Below are 20,266 nucleotides of genomic sequence, written 5' to 3' on the forward strand. Positions count from 1 at the left end.
AATTATAATGAAGTTTCCTTCATATAAGTAAATAGCTTAATTCAGGAGGACACATAAAGATGGCTAGTTACACCTGACCATCAAGAGGTAAATGTTTCAGTTCAATGACTCTCACATCCTAATGCTAATCCAGCTTATTTAGCTCATGCATTACATCTGTTGATTCCAAATTGGATTGTCACATGTGTCTTGTTTGAGATGATCCCAGGTAGCAAGAGTGAGGATGCATGGAGAGTGAGAGAAGGAAGGAGGAAAAATTAATTAACAATAATCTATAATAGTTCGGTGTGCTGTTGAGGGTCTCCTCAGTGGGCAACTGGGGCTCAGCTCTGCTGAGGATCCAATGGAGCACTCCCTGATGTGTGAAATAAGCCTTGAAATTGTCCCTCCTACAAATGGCAGGCTGGAGTTTTTATTCACAGACTCCCATCCCCTTTGAAACCATTAACTTTCCCACACTTCGGGGTTGCCTTGTGCAATCTGTGGCTTTGATAAAAGCCCTGGGGGCAGAAATTCAGACAGGTGTTGCCAGAGCTTGAGCTGAGATGCTGATGGAGGGTGTGGGTCTGCCGGGGCTAAATCAGAGGTGAGCTGAGATGGCTCACCAGAAGCCTCTGCTGTAATATGAATGCAAGTAGATAATGACTTACACAAAAATCATCAGTTTGTATTTTTCAACAAACAACTATCTTACATTTATAAAAGCTATGTTGAAGACTCCTACATGAAATTAACTGGAAATTTATGACCAGGCAAAAACACTTTAAAAACCTCAATTATCCAAGAAACGATGATCGAGCAGCTCTTTGTAAAGATGCAACAGATTAAGAAAAAATGAGTACCTCTAATTTTGGACACTATGTCTAGTGTGTTATACAATATTCTGAAGATTATTTCCTGAGCTCCTTTTAAAAATTATGGGAAATGTCACATAAATAATTTATGTTTGCAAACTACTTCTCTACTATTCCAAAATGAAAAAAAAAAAAAAAAACATAAGCCAGAAAGAACTAAATATTTTATTATTTTAGTAATGCAGAAAAAGACATTTTATAGGTCAGTGGCAATTTGTTTTTCACTCTGCTAGTTCTGCTGAACATAAAATCAAATGGTTCTGAACACGCTGTTCCCATTACAAACGACTGATGATGGAGAATGGCCACCAATGGATGAAAAATGCCATGTTGCTTTCAAGCTTAATTTTCAATACTATGGAAACAACTGGACCAACAATCCTTTCCAAATGGAAAGTAAGCACTTAAAATGTGTTAGATATTAATTTCCAACTTATCTTCCTGGATACCGTACAGATGCCGCAGTTAACCGGAACTGATTATTGATGAAGCTCTTTACCTTTACTTGTAAGTTGCTACTACTATACATAATGTTTTAAAGCCACTACAGGTGTCCGGGAACAAGAAAGAAAATTTATTCCTTGCTCCCATAAGTGACCGATAGACTAATGTTTCCTATGTATTACCAACTACAAAAGAGAAAAACTTTTACATGGGTAACATCCTTTACGCTCCCCAATCTACACTCCCCAAATTCCAAATGGGAATAATTTGACAAATCTGGTCACAGAAAACATCCTTACCAGTTTCTGCCCAGACAGGACTTCCAGCAGAGCAAGTAGCTTCACACCATCTTTCATGTCTTCAAAAAGATCATCTACCACCATTGGGGGTTTCCGCTATAAAATTTAAAAAATGAGTTAATGCAAAAAATGCTTCTCTCACTTTTTGGCAGACATTTGGTACTCACTGCGGTGAAATCTGGTGAAAAGTGTCTAAATGTCCAAGTCCTTTATTAAGGATGTGATTGGCAAACAATTTTGATAGAAGCAAAGAGAAAAATGACCTTTGGAGATAAACTTAACATTAAAAAAGCCTCCTGTTTGGGTTTTTATATACATACCAATGTTGTTTAGAAAGGGAGTGTTTTTTAAAATTTTCTTCCTTTCATTCTTTATTTATTTTTGGCTGCTCCAGAGCTTGGTTGCTACTCCATGGGCTTTTTCTAGTTATGGCGAGCAGGGGCTACTCTCTAGTTCTGGTGCTGGGCTTCTAACTGTGATGGCTTCTCTTGTTGTAGAGCAGGGCTCTAGGGTGCTCGGGCTTCAGCAGTTGTGGCCCATGGGCTTAGCTGCTCTGCACCACATGGAATCTTCCAACACCAGGGATCAGACCTGTCTCCCCTGCATTGGCAGGTGGATTCTTAACCACTGGACCACCATGGGAAGTCCATAGAGAGGGAGTGTTGACAAGAGAGAGATGGTGTGGGATACAGGAGGAAAAGAGGGTGCTATTAACATAAAAGATAAGAGAGGGGTTAAAACAGGATGTAAGCAGGGAACAGGAGGTACCCCAGATAAACTGGAGCAGCCTCCTTGCCTGAGTGAGAACACTGCTGGACTGAGGCAGGTGCCAAGTTTCTACGAACATTCTCTCCAAGGTAACCTCGTTAGCTCAGGGACCTGCTGGGGGGACACTGTTAGCTCAGCCAGAGTGGCAGATTGACTCTCCTGTGGGTTAGCTGGACACAACCGTTCTGTTTCACAAGCTGGCAAATCCTGCAAATCCTCTCTCACTGTGTGGCACTGAACCCAAAGGATTGTAAGCTCAAGAGTACAGGCTGATCAGGGCAAATCTACACCACTACTGGAAAAATAAGCCCATACTTAATTCACAGGGAATTTTTATTATTTTACAAAGGTTATAATACCTGGGCTTCCCTGATGGCTCAGATGGTAAAGAATCTGCCTGCAATGCAGGAGACCTAGGTTTGATCCCCGAGTCAAGAAGATCTCCTGAAGGAGGGCATGGCAACTCATTCCAGTATTCTTGCCTGGAGAATCTCACGGACAGAGGAGTCTGGAGGGCTTCAGTCCACAGGGTCGCAAAGAGTTGGACACAACTGAAGTGATTTAGCACATACACATATACTAGAGTTTATGAAATCTTGGATTAAGGTATCTTTTGGCTCAGAAGGAAGCAAAAAAGTGATGCTTAAGGTTGATGGTCAACAGAAGTTAGGTGACCTCAGATTTCTCACAGAAGATGAATTTCAAAGAAGTCTATAGCTGATTCATGCTCTGTAATTTTCTAATTCTCCCTGATCATGTTAAAAGCCTAATGCTGTATACCTGACTGTCAACTGTCTTTCTTTCTTTTCTGGAAAGATCTTTTCAGAGATATTTAATCACCAAATGTTTTATTGAAACATGATTTTTTCTCTACCCACTGATAATGGCACATTTATATTTCTCTTATGACTGCATGAATTACTGGCTCTGAATGGTACAATTCTAATTTTAAATGCATTTTTCTCTTATAAAATGAATAGCTGAATACATTATGTTCTCATGCTGTGAAATACATGTTCAAAAATAACAGAGTTTTCATTGTCAATCTTTGTCTTTTAAGTTCCACTATTCACACTGCTTACTATTTATACAGCAAAAACGTAATAGTGACTTTATATGCTAAGCACTTAAATAAAATTATTAGGAATAAAATGAGCCTTTCTTAATGAAAAATATTCAATATGATAACAGTCAAAATTGTGGAGTTGGTGATGGACAGGGAAGCCTGGCGTGCTGCGGTTCATGGGGTCACAAAGAGTTGGACACGACTGAGTGACTGAACTGAACTGAACTAATATATCATCATTAAAAATATGTATTTGTCTTTTAAAATGTCCATCTGTATCCTAATAATAACAGTGAAATAACGAGGGGAAAAGTTAATAAACACATGATACATTCTGCAAGCAAATACAAATGGGGATTTTCATATATTGTGTTAACTGCAAACATACTTTAAAAATTAAACAAGGCAGGGAATTTTCATGAAATAATAAAGATTCCAAGAAGTTGGACACCAAAAATAAAAGATAAATTGCATCCATCCATTATGCCTTTAAACATACACAGGCGGTGGCTCAGGCGGTAATGCATCTACCTGCAATGCGGGAGACCTGGGTTCAATCCCTGGATTGGGAAGATCCCCTGGAGAAGGCAATGGCAACCCACTCCAGTACTCTTGCCTAGAAAATTACATGGATAGAGGAGCCTGGTGGGCTACAGTCCATTGGGTCGCAAAGAGTCGGACACGACTGAGCGACTTCACTTTCTGTTACTTTGAAGAACATTTCCTTTTTTTGCCATGTCACGAGACATGTAACATCTTAGTTCCCCAACCAGGATTTGAACTCGGGCCTCTGTAGTAGATGTGCGGAGTCCTAACCACTGAACCCCCAGGGAAGTCCCTGAAGAACACTTTGTCTTCACCCCACCTCTGCCCCTCATTTGTGTTCTCCTGCATCCCTACCTGTCCTCCACATGCTCCCTGCCCCTTTTGCCACTCCTAGAAGCAGCCTCCAGACCAGCACTGACCTCTGAACAATCAGTGACCCCTCATCCCACCGCACTGGGCCTTGTTGGCACCAGCAGTGGTGGTGGTTGAGGCCTTGTTGGCCTCTCCTTGAGCTGCTTCTCCCCAAGCCCTTTTGATCAGCCTGCCTGGTTCACAGGCCTCTTCTACTTCTCTCTCGCTCTCCTTTCTTCCTGACTGTGGCCATTCACCAAACCCAATCCCAACTCCTCTGTTGTTTAAAAAATTTTCTGGACAGACATGATTCTTGAATCCTTCTTTCCAGGTAAGTGTTCTCTACTAAACACTGTCGAGCACAAGGCAGGCACAAAACAAATATTGCTGGCTGACTGAATGAATGAATGAACAAAGTTTTCTTAAAAAAATGATCTTTGCCCTATGTCCATACTAATGGTTCTCAAAATGAGGTGCATATATGATGAGTAAAGAAAAATTATCTCCAGGTTCTTGGCAATCCAAGACTACAATGCAATGCATAGAAGCATCTTGTTTCTGAGTGTTTTATTCACAGTAGGAACTCATTAAAAACTTGTTGAAGAAATGAATGAAGTTTCTAGCCTGTACATGGGGGAAAAAAAAAAAGAAAAACGGCAGGTGGTTTTTATCTCAAGAACATAGATACCTAGAATACTCTCACTTTCCTACTTTCCCATTTAGCAAATTCCTGGTCAGTTATATGACACAGTCAGTCTTACATTATCTTTTCCAGTTTTCCAACTGGGATTAAATCACTTCTTTTGTGTTAGTGAATGGTTCAGATTATAATAATCGAACTACATTACAGTTAGTTATTCACAAGTCTGTGTCCTCAGGAATTCAGATCATGGACTTCTGGAGGACAAGGAAGTTGAATATATGTTTATATACATAATAACAAGAACAGTGCCTCTTGTTAGATAGATAGATAGATATCTCAACAGAGATATGTGATGCTTATCTGCAAGTTACCTTTTGGAATCTTGGAGAGAGAACAATATGAAGCAAAATAAGGACATGAAGCAAAATGTTCTTTTTCTATAGGAATATGAGTCGCTTCTGAAAATTTTTTCACCAGTATCTTCTTACACAAAGTAAAGAGATGCAGTCTGATGACTACTAGCAGACTAATTAGAAACTGGACAAAATATTTTTCTTTAAAATAAAAATGTTTATGTTATTCATAATATTCAACTATTATATTTTCAATACACAGAATTATAGAACCTAGTATGTAATAAATTCTTGACTTAATACCTCAACCAGTAAAAGAGGAAACAAACAAACCTTTGACTGCAAAGAGCTGACAAAAATGAATCCCAGAAAATGATCTCCATATTTCTACAAGTTCTATCCAATTTTACATAATGTACATGCTGTGTAAGATCACTTTATTTATCAAAAGACGTTACCAAAGATTATACTAGAATAAGAAGTCCTAGCAATTATTGGAAAAATTTTGCTCGCCCATTTTGTATGAAGTACCATTTATCTATAGTGAATGGGGACCTTCACTATCATGACAACAGTGCATTTACTTTTTGAAACAATCTTTTAATAGGAAACCTCTCACCTAAAATGCCTCTCTTGTCATATATATAAGTATTAACAGCATCAATCTGATTTCTTTGTAGGATTCAGGTCATGGTGCTAGAGGCCAAAAAGAAGAGATAGAAATGAGGGTAATTCACTGGAGCCTGACTTAATGGAAAATAGAGATAATGTGGTTTGTTCCGACGGCTTGACAATGTACAGTTTCAAGCACTAGACAGAAATCTACCAGGCACATTTTAAGACCATAGCTATCTATTTTTTATTAAGATAAAATTACAATAAGCTCTTAGTTTTGTATAGTGATTGGAAATACTATACACTTTGCTCTGGAAATCACATTTAGATACTCTACAGATACTCATGATGAATCTGAGATTCATGATGAATCTCAAAGAATGGAATGTACTGACTGAGGGGAGAGGGAGATGGAGAAAACAAAAAAAGAGAAAGAGGTACTTGGCTTCTGTGGCTACTCCCTTCTAGAAGCTCTCCTCAAACTAGGCTTAAGCCCTAAGTTTTGGCTGTCAGAGGATTGCCTAAAGTGTCTGAAACTCAGGGAAAAGGCACATCCTGGCTGTGCCCTCAGTAGCTAACTCATGAGTGGAACAGACCTCACAGAGTATTTTTCTCTAATTTTTTCCTCCTCCTCCTTTATTTTTGTGGCCCCTTTAATGCATACAATGAGATCTATTCCTTTACTCTTAGAACTTAAAGAAAGGAAACCAAATATTTCTCCTTCAACTTTATGAGATCTGAGAGAACACAGGGATCTTTGGCATAACTTTTACTGAGCATTCCTATATTGGGGAAAAATAATCGACTCTCTGTCACTGTGTATATGAGAATGACTTGTGATCGTTTACTAGCCTATAAGTGCTGCTGCTGCTGCTGCTGTCCCGTCAGTCGTGTCCGACTCTGTGCGACCCCATAGCCGGCAGCCCACCAGGCTCCGCTGTCCCTGGGATTCTCCAGGCAAGAACACTGGAGTGGGTTGCCATTGCCTTCTCCAATGCATGAAAATGGAAAGTGAAAGTGAAGTCGCTCAGTCGTGTCCAACTCATAGCGACCCCATGGACCGCAGCCTACCAGGCTTCTCCATCCATGGGACTCTCCAGGCAAGAGTACTGGAGTGGGGTGCCATTGCCTTCTAGTACATGTTTAATCCTTATCGACCATTACTTTCATATTTTCACTCATATAGGAAGATCATATTTGCTATGCCACATGTTGATTTTATGTCCCTAGAAAATTGCCTTGGGTTCAATCCCTGGGTTGGGAAGATCCTCTGGAGAAGGGAAAGGCTACCCATTCCAGTATTCTGGCCTGGAGAATTCCATGTATGGCATAGTCCGTGGGGTTGCAGAGTCAGACATGACTCAGTGACTTTCACTTTCAGAAAGTTGCAATACTGAAGAGAAAAAGGAATATGAGAATAATTTTGAGGAAAAAAGGCATAACTACTTGTTATGAAATGAAAATTTAAGGAATTCTCACATTTTTAAAACTATATAAAAATCATAATTGCCATCGTGACAGGTATGAGGTGATATTTCATCATGATTTTGATTTGCATTTCCTTGATTAGCAATCTTGAGCATTTTGTCACATGCTTGCTGGCAATGTGCATGTCTTCTTTGGGAAACATCTATTCAGATCCTCTGCCCATTTTTCAATCATGTTGTTTTTTGGATATTGAGTTGTATGAGTTCTTTGTATATTTTGGATATTAATCCCGTCTCAGAAATGTCATTTGCAAGTATCTTCTCCCACTCAGTAGTTGATCTTTTCACTTTGTTGATCATTTCCTTCACTATACAAAAGATTTTTAGTTTGATATTTAACTTATAAGCAGAGTACATCATGAGAAACGCTGGACTGGAAGTAACACAAGCTGGAATCAAGATTGCCAGGAGAAATATCAATAACCTCAGATATGCAGATGACACCACCCTTATGGCAGAAAGTGAAGAGGAACTCAAAAGCCTCTTGATGAAAGTGAAAGAGGAGAGTGAAAAAGTTGGCTTAAAGCTCAACATTCAGAAAACGAAGATCATGGCATCCGGTCCCATCACTTCATGGGAAATAGATGGGGAAACAGTGGAAACAGTGTCAGACTTCATTTTTTTGGGCTCCAAAATCACTGCAGATGGTGACTGCAGCCATGAAATTAAGACACTTACTCCTTGGAAGGAAAGTTATGACCAACCTAGACAGCATATTCAAAAGCAGAGACATTACTTTGCCAACAAAGGTTCGTCTAGTCAAGGCTATGGTTTTTCCTGTGGTCATGTATGGATGTGAGAGTTGGACTGTGAAGAAGGCTGAGCGCCGAAGAATTGATGCTTTTGAACTGTGGTGTTGGAGAAGACTCTTGAGAGTCCCTTGGACTGCAAGGAGATCCAACCAGTCCATTCTGAAGGAGATCAGCCCTGGGATTTCTTTGGAAGGAATGATGCTAAAGCTGAAACTCCAGTACCTTGGCCACATCATGCAAAGAGTTGACTCATTGGAAAAGACTCTGATGCTGGGAGGAATTAGGGGCAGGAGGAGAAGGGGACGACAGAGGATGAGATGGCTGGATGGCATCACTGACTCGACGGACATTGAGTCTGAGTGAACTCCGGGAGTTGGTGATGGACAGGGAGGCCTGGCGTGCTGAGATTCATGGGGTCGCAGAGTCGGACACGACTGAGCGACTGAACTGAACTGAACTGATAGTCCAATTTGTTTATTTTTGCTTTTGTCTCCCTTGTCCAAGGAGACATAGCAAAAAAAAAAAAAAAAAAAACCTACTAAGAATGATGTCAGTGAGTGGATTGCCTATGTTTTCTTCTAGAAATCTTATGATTTCAAGTTTTACATTTAGGCTTTTAATCCATTTTGGATTTATTTTCATGTATGACATGAGAAAGTAGTCCAATTTGATTTTGTTGCATGTAGCTGTCCAGTTTTCTCAAAACTATTTATTGAAGTAGCTGTCATGCTTCCATTGTATATCCTTACCTCCTTTATCATAGTTTAATTTCCTATAGAAATGTGCATTCATTTATGGGCTCTGTGTGTGTGTATGTGTCAATTGCTAGGTCATGTCCAACTCTTGCAGCATGCCAGCCTCCCCTGTCCTTCACTGTGTCCCAGAGTTTGCTCAAATTCATGGGCTGTCTATTATGTTCTATTAATCTATGTGTGTGTTTTTGTGCCAGTACCATACTGTTTTGATTACTGTAGAAGGCAATGGCACCCCACTCCAGTACTCTTGCCTGGAAAATCCCATGGACGGAGGAGCCTGGTAGGCTGCAGTCCATGGGGTCGCTAAGAGTCGGACACGACTGAGCGACTTCACTTTCACTTTTCACTGTCATGCATTGGAGAAGGCAATGGCAACCTGCTCCAGTGTTCTTGCCTGGAGAATCCCAGGGACAGCGGAGCCTGGTGGGCTGCCGTCTATGGGGTCGCACAGAGTCAGACACGACTGAAGCGGCTTAGCAGCAGCAGCAGCAGCAGCTTTGCAGTATAGTTTGAAATCAGAGAGCATGATGCCTCCAGTTTTGTTCTTTCTCAGGATTATTTGGACTATTCAGAGTCTTTTGTCTTTCAATATACATCTTAGAATTATTTATTCTAGTTTGTGCCCATCAAGAGATGAATTAAGATATGGTAAATATACAATGGAATATTACTCAGCCATAAAAAATAATGATTTTTTTTTTCCATTAGGACAACATGGATGGATCCAGAGAGTATTATGTTGAGTGAAATAAATCAGACAGAGAAAGACAGATACTGTATGATTTCATTTATAAGTGAAATCTAAAAAAAAAACAAAAACAAATGAGCAAACATAACAAAACAGAAACAGATTCATAGATATACAGAACAAACAGGTGGCTGTAAGAGGGAAGGGGGTTTTTGGAAGGAGAAAAATAGGTGAGGGAGCATAAGAGGTACAAACTTCTATTTACAAAATAAATGAGTCATAGGTGTGAAATGTACAGTGTGAGGAAAACAGTCGATAACTGTATAATGTCTTTTTATGGTAACAATAACTAGATTATTGCAGTGACCATTTTGAAATGTATAGAAATACTGAGGCATATGTGTATACATATACATTGGAATAGACACAAATCAGCCCCACTCACACCATGTCCCCCTGTGGCCATGTCTGTGCATTTAATAATATAAAACTTATAGCATTTTACTTTAAACTCCTAAATACATATCTCAGGCTTTAAAATTTGTGATTTCTACATATCTAGCGATACCAATAAAACTGAACTGGAAAAGACCTAAACGAAAAGTCTGGAGCACAGATAATGCTTCGCTCCAGTTGAAACACACATGCTGCCGGGCACGATCAGGCTTGCTGACCATGATGTGTAATGATGGCCTGAGATATTCCCCAGATGGCCTTCTGTGCAGTATATAAAGACGTCTGCAAGCAAAGGCTGGATCTCAAGGTGCATTCTGTGTACCTCGACACTTCTGTTTACACAAAGGCTTCTCACTTCTACAGCGAGTGAGATGAATCACTCCTGCCTCTGGTTTACATGAGTTCCAGGTGGGAGCTATATGACAGGCTGAGAAACAGGGCATGGGGAGACATCCCATCCCAGGACCAGTTGAGCATGTTCACATGCTCTGCCGGTTATCTGATGGGCAGGGACAATAAACTCAACAACAGGAACAGAGAGGAGAGTGGGAAGGGAAGTGAGGTTGACCTGCAGATACGGAGCAAGTTACCCCCCAATGGTTGGCAAGAAGCCCACCACACAAAACTGTCTAAAAATGCAGAAACAGCTGGACTAGATGAGTAAAACTGTGATTATAACCACTGACAAGAGCCAGAGAAAATTCATTCAACATCTAAAAGGTTCTGTCATCTTATTCAGAAAATCTAATTAGACATTACCAATATCTCCAGAAACAAAGTGAAGTAATTAAAAAAAAGTTATGCATAATCTGTTTATCCTTCTCTCCCTTTATAACAGTACTATTGTGATTATTTTCCACCTCTGTTTGGCAAAAATGAGAAGATGGTTCCCATTCTTTACTGCTTCCTATGACAGATAGCATAAATATTTCCATTTCCTTAATTATTTAATTCGATTTGGAATAAATATCCCAAAGGCAGTAACTTTGCCCTCCGGCTCAACTTTAAATCTGCTTGAAAAACTGCTCTTAACAACTTTCATGTGTAATCTTTCTTTTTCATTATATAGTTTAAAAGAAGCATACTCCTCAAGTTATTTGTTTTATTCAGGATGAAGCTGGATTTACCCTTTACCCATCTCTGTTCATACTCCATAGCTGATTCATCAACAAATTGTTGACTTTATTTTCAAAATTCACCCAGAATCCAGCCATTTCTTACCACCTCCACAGCAATGACCTTGGTCCAAGCCAGTCCTCTCTCACCCGAATGACCGAACAATCTCCTATCTTATCTCCTTCCTTCATCCTGTGTCTTCTTCAGTCTATTCTCAACAGAAGACCTATTTTCTTTCTCTCCCGTCCTTCTCCCCAAATGTGATAAAAGCATCACAGTGAAAGGGTTACTCCTCTTGTTTTGTTCGCTGTTGCAGTCTCAGTATCTAGAATCTCGCTAAGCATATCAAATAACATTTTAAAATATTTATCGAATAAATGTATTAAGAAAAAATATTTCTAAAAGAGGGAACTTTGATAAACATTATCAAAACGTTTGGCAATCTGCATAAACTTTGCTATGTCTACATCTCTGTTATTAACAAATTAATGTTAATGTTAGTTTCTCGGTCATGTCCGATGCTTTGCAATCCCATGGACTGTAGCCCTCCAGGCTCCTCTGTCCATGGAATTCTCCAAGCAAGAATATTGGAGTGGGTTGCCATTCCCTTCTTCAGGGGATCTTCCCAACCCAGGGACAGAACCCTGGGCTTCCACATTGCGGACACATTCTTTACTGTCTGAGCCACCAGGGAAGCCCAAAACATTGGTTGCTCAGTCATATCCAACTCTTAATAAATGCCATTTATTTTGAAATGACAATTTTCTTTTTAATCTTTTAGTTGCATATTTGGAAACAATTCATTAGTATGTTTAGGATTACCAAACTAGTTTTACAAAATCAACTAAAGAATTGTTTCTGGGGTGTATTATTACATTTACTTTTTCCTCTTTGTCTTTTTAATCTCATCTTAGTTCATTAATAGTCCCACCAAAGTGAGTACAAGAAACCGAAGGATCAAATTTCAATTTTGAACATTTCCATATTATCTTTTAATACCAGTGGTGGAAAGACAACTGAAGAAGAACAAAAGCAGCCACTGAGGTGATATTTTATGTCTGTGAGGATGTCAATCAAAGTCATTACTAGTATGGATTATTGAAAAGCATGGAAAGCATGTCAAAAGTGTTCCTTTAAAAGGAGTCCATGTATTTGACTTGGTCTCAAAATGTGCTCTTAATTGAACCTATTATGGGTTGAACTGTGTGCTCCCTCCATGATACATGGAAGTCTAAACCCCAGGTACCTGGGGATGTGGTTTTACTTGGAAGTGGGATCTTCAGAGAAGTGATCAAGATAAAATGAGGTCATGGCGGGTAGGGGTCCTAATCCGATATGACCAATGTCCTTATATAAAGGGGAAATTTGGACAGTCACACAGGCACAGGGGCAAAGATTGGACTAATGCAGCTGCAAACTAAGGAATCCCGCATACTCCAGGCCACCACCTGAGGCCAGGAAGAGTCAAAGAATTCTGCCCAGAGTCTCAGAGGGTGGCATGGCTGCCTAACCTTGAGGGCGGTGAGATAATAAATTTCTCATTTGAAGGTACCCAGTAGGTTGCACTTTGTTATGGCAAACTCACACAGAATGTAAATAATGTTAATGGTGCTTTTTTCCCAGCTCATCTAAAAAGCAAGGAGATGCTCGTGACTGAGGTCATCCGAGAGTTGGTACTTAGAGTGTTCAGTTCTTATCCTTCACAGCCCCTTAGATCTAAGGCTGGCAGACGTGGAGTGGGTTGTTTACTGCATCCTGAAAGAGATGCTCCTTTTATAGAAACACGAAACAATGGCTGTTTCAGACCTATCTTTTTTCCCAAAGGACTTAGTGTCAAACCATATATTTATTTCAAAGCCATATATTATAAAGAATGAATCCAAGGTATTTAAATATAGATATTCTATTCCATTTGACTAATTTACAGAAAAGTGAAACTATAACCATTTGATGACAGAGTGTAGCCAATGTTAATTTTAAGATTATTTATACTATCTTTTTCTAATTAAAAGTAAAACTTCGGGGGAGATATTTTTGGAAAACACATCTTTAAACTGGCATCTTTGGGGGCCAATGTGACACTATACAATAGCTTTTGAATCTTGCTTAAAATTTAGAAATTCACCATGATAGATACATTTTAAAATGTGAAAGAACACACTTATTTAGTTCTTTTTTTAAATTTCTTTTTCATTGGAGGATAACTGCTTTACAATATTGTGCTGGCTCCTGCCATACATTAACATGAATCAGCCGTAAGTTTACATGCGCCCCTTCCCTTTTAAACCTCCCCCTCCTCCCTATCCCATTCCGCCCTTCCAGGCTGTCACAGACCACCAAGTCGAGTTCCCTGCTATACAGCAACTTCCCAATTCATACGATAAGGTACATGTAATGTAAGGTAATGCATATGTATATGACAATGTATATGCTTCAGTGCTACTCTCTCAATTCTTCCCATCCTCTCCTTCCCCCGCTGTGTCCAAAGTCTGTTCTCTGCATCTGTGTCTCTATTCCCCTTCCGCAAATAGGTTCATCAGTACAATTTTTGTAGATTCCGTATACATGCGTTAATACACGGTATCTGTTTTTCTTTATCTGACTTACTTCACTCTGTATAGCACATTTTAACTGTCAGTTTAAAAAATGTTTTTCATAAATTCATCTGCTCAGAAAGGTAGACTATTGTGTTAGACCTAAAAAACCTGCATGCAGTCTTCAGGTGGGAATCCCCTCAAATTCAAGTCCACCCCACTCTGTGCTTCTTTCTCCCCCATCTCAAACTTGGGCACATCCACACCCTCCTTCCCATCACCACTCTGGCCTCAGAGATGGGGACTTTGGTGGAAGTATTCTTTATCTCTGTGGAAATATCCACCCTCTACCTGTGCTCCAGATTTTGTCCCCACCATGCCTCCTCAGGACACTTGTGTCTTAAAATAATCTTGTCTTCTTTCTTTATCAGCCTATCCCTCTCCACCAGTTCTTGAGCTTTCCCTTCCATAAACACACGCTTAGGACCACTCTTTATCGAAACAGCTCTTACCCGATCCTATGTTCTACTTTAGCTAATACTCCTGAACATGTAATACACACTCAGATCCTAACATCTTCCCCTCTCGTTTACTCATCAATTTGCTAGAGTTGGGTTTATGCCATGACTTGGTCACTCCCAGTGATGGCTAATGACTTCCAAATTGCCAAATCAAATGGGTCCATCTCTACCAAGTTAATTTCTCCATCTGTAGTTGAACCCATTAGCTTTTCCCCAAAGTCTCTTATATTCTCTGTCTTTGTAAATGATCCTAATCATTTGTTCAAGACAGAAATTTAGAAGTCATTCTTGACTCCTTCTCCCCCAACCTTCCCAGGAATGACTCGATTGTATCAAATCCACCCCTGGATAACACTTTTCAATGTATCTACTTTTCTCCATCCCCCCAGCACTGTTTCAGTCCAGCCTATCTTCACCTCTCATCTGACTTACTGCAAGTTCACTCCAACTTCACTTTTACTTGTTTATATGAGAGGGTGTGGGGAAATGAGAGAGGGGGCGGGAGAGAGAGATGAGCGGGAGAAGAAAGGAGGGAGGGAGGGAGAAAGACAGAGAGAACGAGACTGAGAGAGGGGTTTAGCCCAGAGTGATCATTTCTTTTTCCTAAGATTCTTTAATGTGTCCCAGTGCCCATAACACAGCATCCGAACCCGTTTAACGATTGACCTTCGATTGAGTTTCAGTTCTCTCTGTCGCCAGCCCATCTCTGAAACCTGTATTTGCAGGTATTCTGAGCTTCCTCCATTTCCTTTACTGTACCAAGCTCTTTCTTACTCTAAACTTTTGAAAACATTAGCTCCTTTACCTATCCAATCTCAAGACAATTCTCAGGTTCCAGATGTTTCTTCCTCTGAAAACCTAAGGCCCTCCATCAGGTTACTTGAGTGGTTGGTTGCAATTGCCCTGTGCTCCCTAACACCCTTGACTTCCCCACTCGTGGGATTTCACTCATACACACACACACACACACACACACACACACATCTGTAATTGCTGTCTCTTCTGCTACACATCAGTTCCATGATAGCATGGATTATAGCTGTTTTTGTTCACCATGCTGCTGCTGCTAAGTTGCTTCAGTCGTGTCCGACTCTGCGACCCCAGAGACAGCAGCCCACCAGGCTCCCCTGTCCCTGGGATTCTCCAGGCAAGAACACTGGAGTGGGTTGCCATTTCCTTCTCCAATGCATGAAACTGAAAAGTGAAAGTGAAGTCACTCAGTCGTGTCCAACTCCTAGCGACCCCGTGGACTGCAGCCTACCAGGCTCCTCCATCCATGGGATTTTCCAGGCAAGAGTACTGGAGTGGGGTGCCATTGCCTTTGTTTACCATAGTACCCACAATCTGTAGCACATAAGCGGTGCTTGAAAAGTATTTGCTACATGAATTGTTCATCAAATGAAGCATGGGCATATAACACAGTGATTAGTGCCCAAACCTTGTAGTCCTGGGACTGAAATCTAGTTTTCCACCTACTTGTTATATGACCTTGAGCTTATTAACTAACTCTAAGTTTTGGGTTCACAATCTATAACGTGGTGAAAATAATACTTATATTTGATTATTGATGTGAGATTTAAATAAAAGATAAAGTAGCAAAGGCACAGTAACTGGCACATGGATAAGACTTCAATGAACAGCGGCCCTGGAATTTAGAAAGATATTTAGCAATGAGTGGTGATAGCTAGCACCGAATCAAGATCTAACTTTGAAAAACTATTACATGGATTGATATTGGGCTAATTAAAAAACAAATACCCTACCTTCTTTCACTGACAGAGCAGACAGAACAGAAAGAGTCAGGTTTCTTCTTAAAAAGGAAGAAAATTATAGGGTCCATGTTTAAATGTGAAACTCCCTTCCTGAAAGGAATTACCAGGTATATGAAATAAACAGAATTCACTAACATTTGCTAATGTTATATCACACTGTATCGACAATTTGTGACTCACAATGCTTAGCATAATCACAGAAGCATAAAGTGTTCAATTTGAAAACAGCGAATATTTTTAAAAAACTGATAACTGTATCCACAAGTTTGAACAATCTACTGAAAATTATCAGGTTTTTTTTCTTACTTTTAATAAAAGTTTTGTTTTGAGAAAAGCATGTTTTTTGAAAACAGATTGCTCTCTCATTTGTACCCTATCACTTTATACTCTTGTCAAAATATTTATAAAGAATTGTTGCAATCGAATAAAATGTCATCCATGAAAGAGTTTATTCTTTTATTTAATTAGCAGTAATTACTTTACTTATTTGCAACTGAGAAAAGCAGCCCAGAACAAAACTGAAATAAAAAGCCTCCTCAAATTCATGTCCATGAAGCATCTTTTGAACATCTCCCATGTAGCCAAGACTAAATGACCATAGGACAGAAGAGGAAATTTTCTTGCTTCTCAATTCAACATTACAGCTCTTAAACCTGTCACCACCTGTTTTAGGAAAAGGTCAATTTCCAAAAAAGATTTTGAGAAAACAGATACAATCGTTTTTTTCCAATTTACTGAAATATAATTGACACACAAAGCTTGCTTTCTAAATAAGAAGTCTTGTAAATTGTTCTTTAAAATAAAAGCTTTATTTATTTTTGTTTAGTTTGCTTAAACAAACTATGAAACTTTGCCTTTTAAAGAAGGAACTATAGTAGTAAGACATTATCACAGATTTTAGGGTGAGATGGTTTACCATCCTAGTTTAAATCCATAAAAATCCTCATGACTTATATACAATCTCTCAGGCAATAAAGATCCTGCAAAATATTTACAACTTGCATTCTAGAAAAAAGTTGAAACTTTTCTTTTTCCTGCCAATTTAGCATCTTTGTCCTTTCTCATTTTTTAGAGAACTGGGAACTGAATCAGTCAACACACTGATCTTGAACTTCCCAGTCTCCAGAATTTCAAGAAATACATTTTCCTGGTTTAAGCCACATAGTCTATGGCCACAGTTGACTAACAGCGGGTCTAAGCCGTCTGCATATTTACTGGACAAAGTAAATGAACACAAACAGTACACCAAACCGGACTCAATCTGACCCAGCAAATTACAAAACACCAGGTCGTTTCAAGGCTGACAGCGATTAGGGCTCCATCCTTGGAGCAGACTGTCAGTTACAGGACAAACCACTGGCCTTTGGTATTTAATAAGCAAGAAGGAAGAAGAAAAGTTGGCTCCTGAATCTCTAGAGGATAAGAAAAGACCTCGAGGCAGATCAAATTGCCTCTCTGTGGTGCCTTCTCTAATGAGAAGCATTTTTATTCTAAGTATGGTTTGGGGCCTGCTCTATGACTGAAAACCAGAGGCTAGGGAAGATATCTGTGTATCATTAAAAGGTAAAACAGATAGCTATGGGAACCTGCCATATAGCAAAGGGAGATCAGCCCAGTGCTCTGTGACCTAGGCGGATGGGCTGTGAGGAGTGGGGGAGGAGAGTCAAAGGGAGGAGGGTCTATGTAAACATATGGTTGATTCACTTCATTGTATAGCAGAAATTAGCACAACACTGTAAAGCAACTATACCCTAATTTTAAAAAATAAAATAAGGGGGGAAACAAAAGGGTAAGTAGGAGCTGAGGACCAAAAATCTAAGAAGCTGCTTTCCCAAGAGACTTAATAAGACTCTGGGCATAATACATGCTTCTGTGGAACCCAGGTAACTAAGGTGTGTGTGTCTGTGTGTCTGTACAGGTGCGTGTTGTCCACATCTGGGGTGACAGACTGATAGACACACTCCAGCATCACACAATGTCACAGAGACAACAGGCAAAGTGACACAGTGTCAAGAAAGTGAAAGTGAAAGTCGCTCAGTCATGTCCGACTCTTTGCGACCCCAAGGACTATACAGTCCATGGAATTCTCCAGGCCAGAATACTGGAGTGGGTAGCCTTTCTCTTCTCCAGGGGATCTTCCCAACCCAAGGATCAAACCCAGGTCTCCCACATTGCAGGCAGATTCTTTACTGGCTGAGCCACCAGGGAAGCCCTACAATGTCCAGAGGCCAGATCAAAGATATGAACCTGATCTTGCTTCTGTTGCAAGAAAGGCATTAGTCTCAGAAGCAAGTGAGCACATGGCATTGGGGAGGGAAGAATGTGCTTCCATTTAAATTTGGGTGGATATGTAAATGTGATTTCAACCATACTGTAAAGCCTAGGTTGCATAATTTTTCTTACAGAGAAGGGATACAGAGAGAAATAGAGATGGAAATGGGGATAAAACAGGGACCGGGGATTGAGATACAGATGGAAGGGAGTTGGGTGGAGGTGCGATGGAGGAGGAGATAGGGTGGGAGAGATGGAGGTGACACAGGAATGGGAGCAGGGTGGGAGGGAGAATGAGCAAGAAACAAGCCTGGAACAGGAAACTCAGATAGGAGGAAACTCAGATAGGGATAAAGGTGAGCAGAGGGTGGGGACAACAGAGAGGGGTGAACAAGCAACCATGGGATCAGCTGCCAAGACAGTCACAGACGTAAACATGCACTCTGCAGCCCTCCTAAAACTCTGAAGTGTCAAAGCAGGGTCATGGGGTCAGATTTGATTTTCAAAATGTTTTCCGACTATGAGTGAATCAGAAAAAGGAAAATATTTTCCAAAGAAGTTGTGGTTTTGGCAAGATACTATGCTGTCACTATAGATAAGTTCTGGATAACAAGTATGGGCATCACTGTTTCAGTTGTCAAGAGACAGGAAAACAAATAACAAGTACAGAGGAGAAAACAACAACAAAATTTCTATGGCAGTAAGTTTCTAATGGAGCAGTTGTGGAGATAGCAATTTCCAAATGATACCATCAACATAAAATGGTGTAAAGTAGGGAAACCAAGTGGATTTCAGGCTTACATCTGCATTAAAACCTCAGCAGCACCAACGACCAGGTGTATGATGAAGTTCACTATAAAATAACCTGGGTTAAGCACCTAGCACAGTGCCAGAAATTAATTGTTATTTTTCCTCATGTGATTGATGTCTTTACTAGTCTCATAAAGTAAGGAAAGATAATGACTCTTTGCTGTTGCTGTTTTATTAAGCAAACGGTGCTTAGTGTTGTGCCCAGAGCTATTGCGGTTTCTTTTTTTAATTTGAGTAAGTTGCTTTACAATGTTGTGTTAGCTTCTGCTGTACAACGAAGTGTATCAGCTATGTGTATACATATGTCCCCTCCTTCTTGAACCTCCCTCCCACCTCACCCTCACGTCATCCCTCTAGGTCACCACTGAGCACCGAGTTGAGCTCCCTGGGCTTTACAGCGGCTTCCCACCAGCTATTTACTTACACGTGATAGTGTATATGTGCGAATTCCAACCTCCCAGTTCACCCCACCCCTCCGCCCCTTCCCCGTGTCCACATGTCTGTTTTCTATACTACTACTAAGTCGCTTCAGTCGTGTCCGAGTCTGTGTGACCCCACAGATGGCAGCCCACCACGCTCCCCCATCCCTGGGATTCTCCAGGCAAGAATACTGGAGTGGGTTGCCATCTCCTTCTCCAATGCATGAAAGTGAAAGTGAAGTCGCTCAGCCGTGTCCAATCCTAGTGACCCCGTGGACTGCAGCCCACCAGGCTCCTCTGTCAGCATTTCTATTCCTGCCCTGCAAATGGGTTCATCTGCACCATTTTTCTAGATTCCACATACACGCATTAATATATAATATTTATTTTTCTCTTTCTGACTTATTCTGTATAACCTGTATACTCTAGGTCCATCCACCCCTCTACCAATGACCTAAATGTGTTTCTTTTTATGGCTAAGTAATATTCCACTGTGAATTCCAATAATTAGCACATCTTAGAGATTTCACAGCATTGCTGGGAAGGTGAGATATGAAATAGTATTAAATCACTTAAGACACACTGAACTTCTCCACCTGCTGCAGGTTCTGGAGGAGTGCTGAGATTTCAGATTCTACCAAACCAGAGGCAGGTATAGCAGAGAGGACACAGGGATGGTGCTGGGAGATGGTTGCCAGGGAAACTACTTATATTCTGGAGCATTTGCTGAGGCCCACCTCACTGTT

At 40.3% G+C, this 20,266-nt stretch overlaps 1 protein-coding gene across 19 annotated transcripts in view; it reads right to left on the reverse strand.

Annotated features, from left to right (window-relative positions):
- The window catches only part of SYNE1 (spectrin repeat containing nuclear envelope protein 1), a 503,306-nt gene that overhangs the window by 384,703 nt on the left and 98,337 nt on the right, over nt 1-20,266 (reverse strand). For 18 of the 19 annotated variants that reach the window (XM_024997066.2, XM_024997067.2, XM_059889951.1 and 15 more), the window contains one exon: nt 1,598-1,693. In XM_024997066.2, the coding sequence (XP_024852834.1) occupies nt 1,598-1,693 (96 nt within the window). Of the gene's footprint in view, nt 1-1,597; nt 1,694-11,366; nt 13,478-20,266 lie in introns of those variants that run through there. The other variant, XM_024997080.2, reaches the window with a different exon arrangement.

This window comes from Bos taurus, chromosome 9, assembly GCF_002263795.3.
Source record: "Bos taurus isolate L1 Dominette 01449 registration number 42190680 breed Hereford chromosome 9, ARS-UCD2.0, whole genome shotgun sequence".
Lineage (NCBI taxonomy): Eukaryota > Metazoa > Chordata > Mammalia > Artiodactyla > Bovidae > Bos > Bos taurus.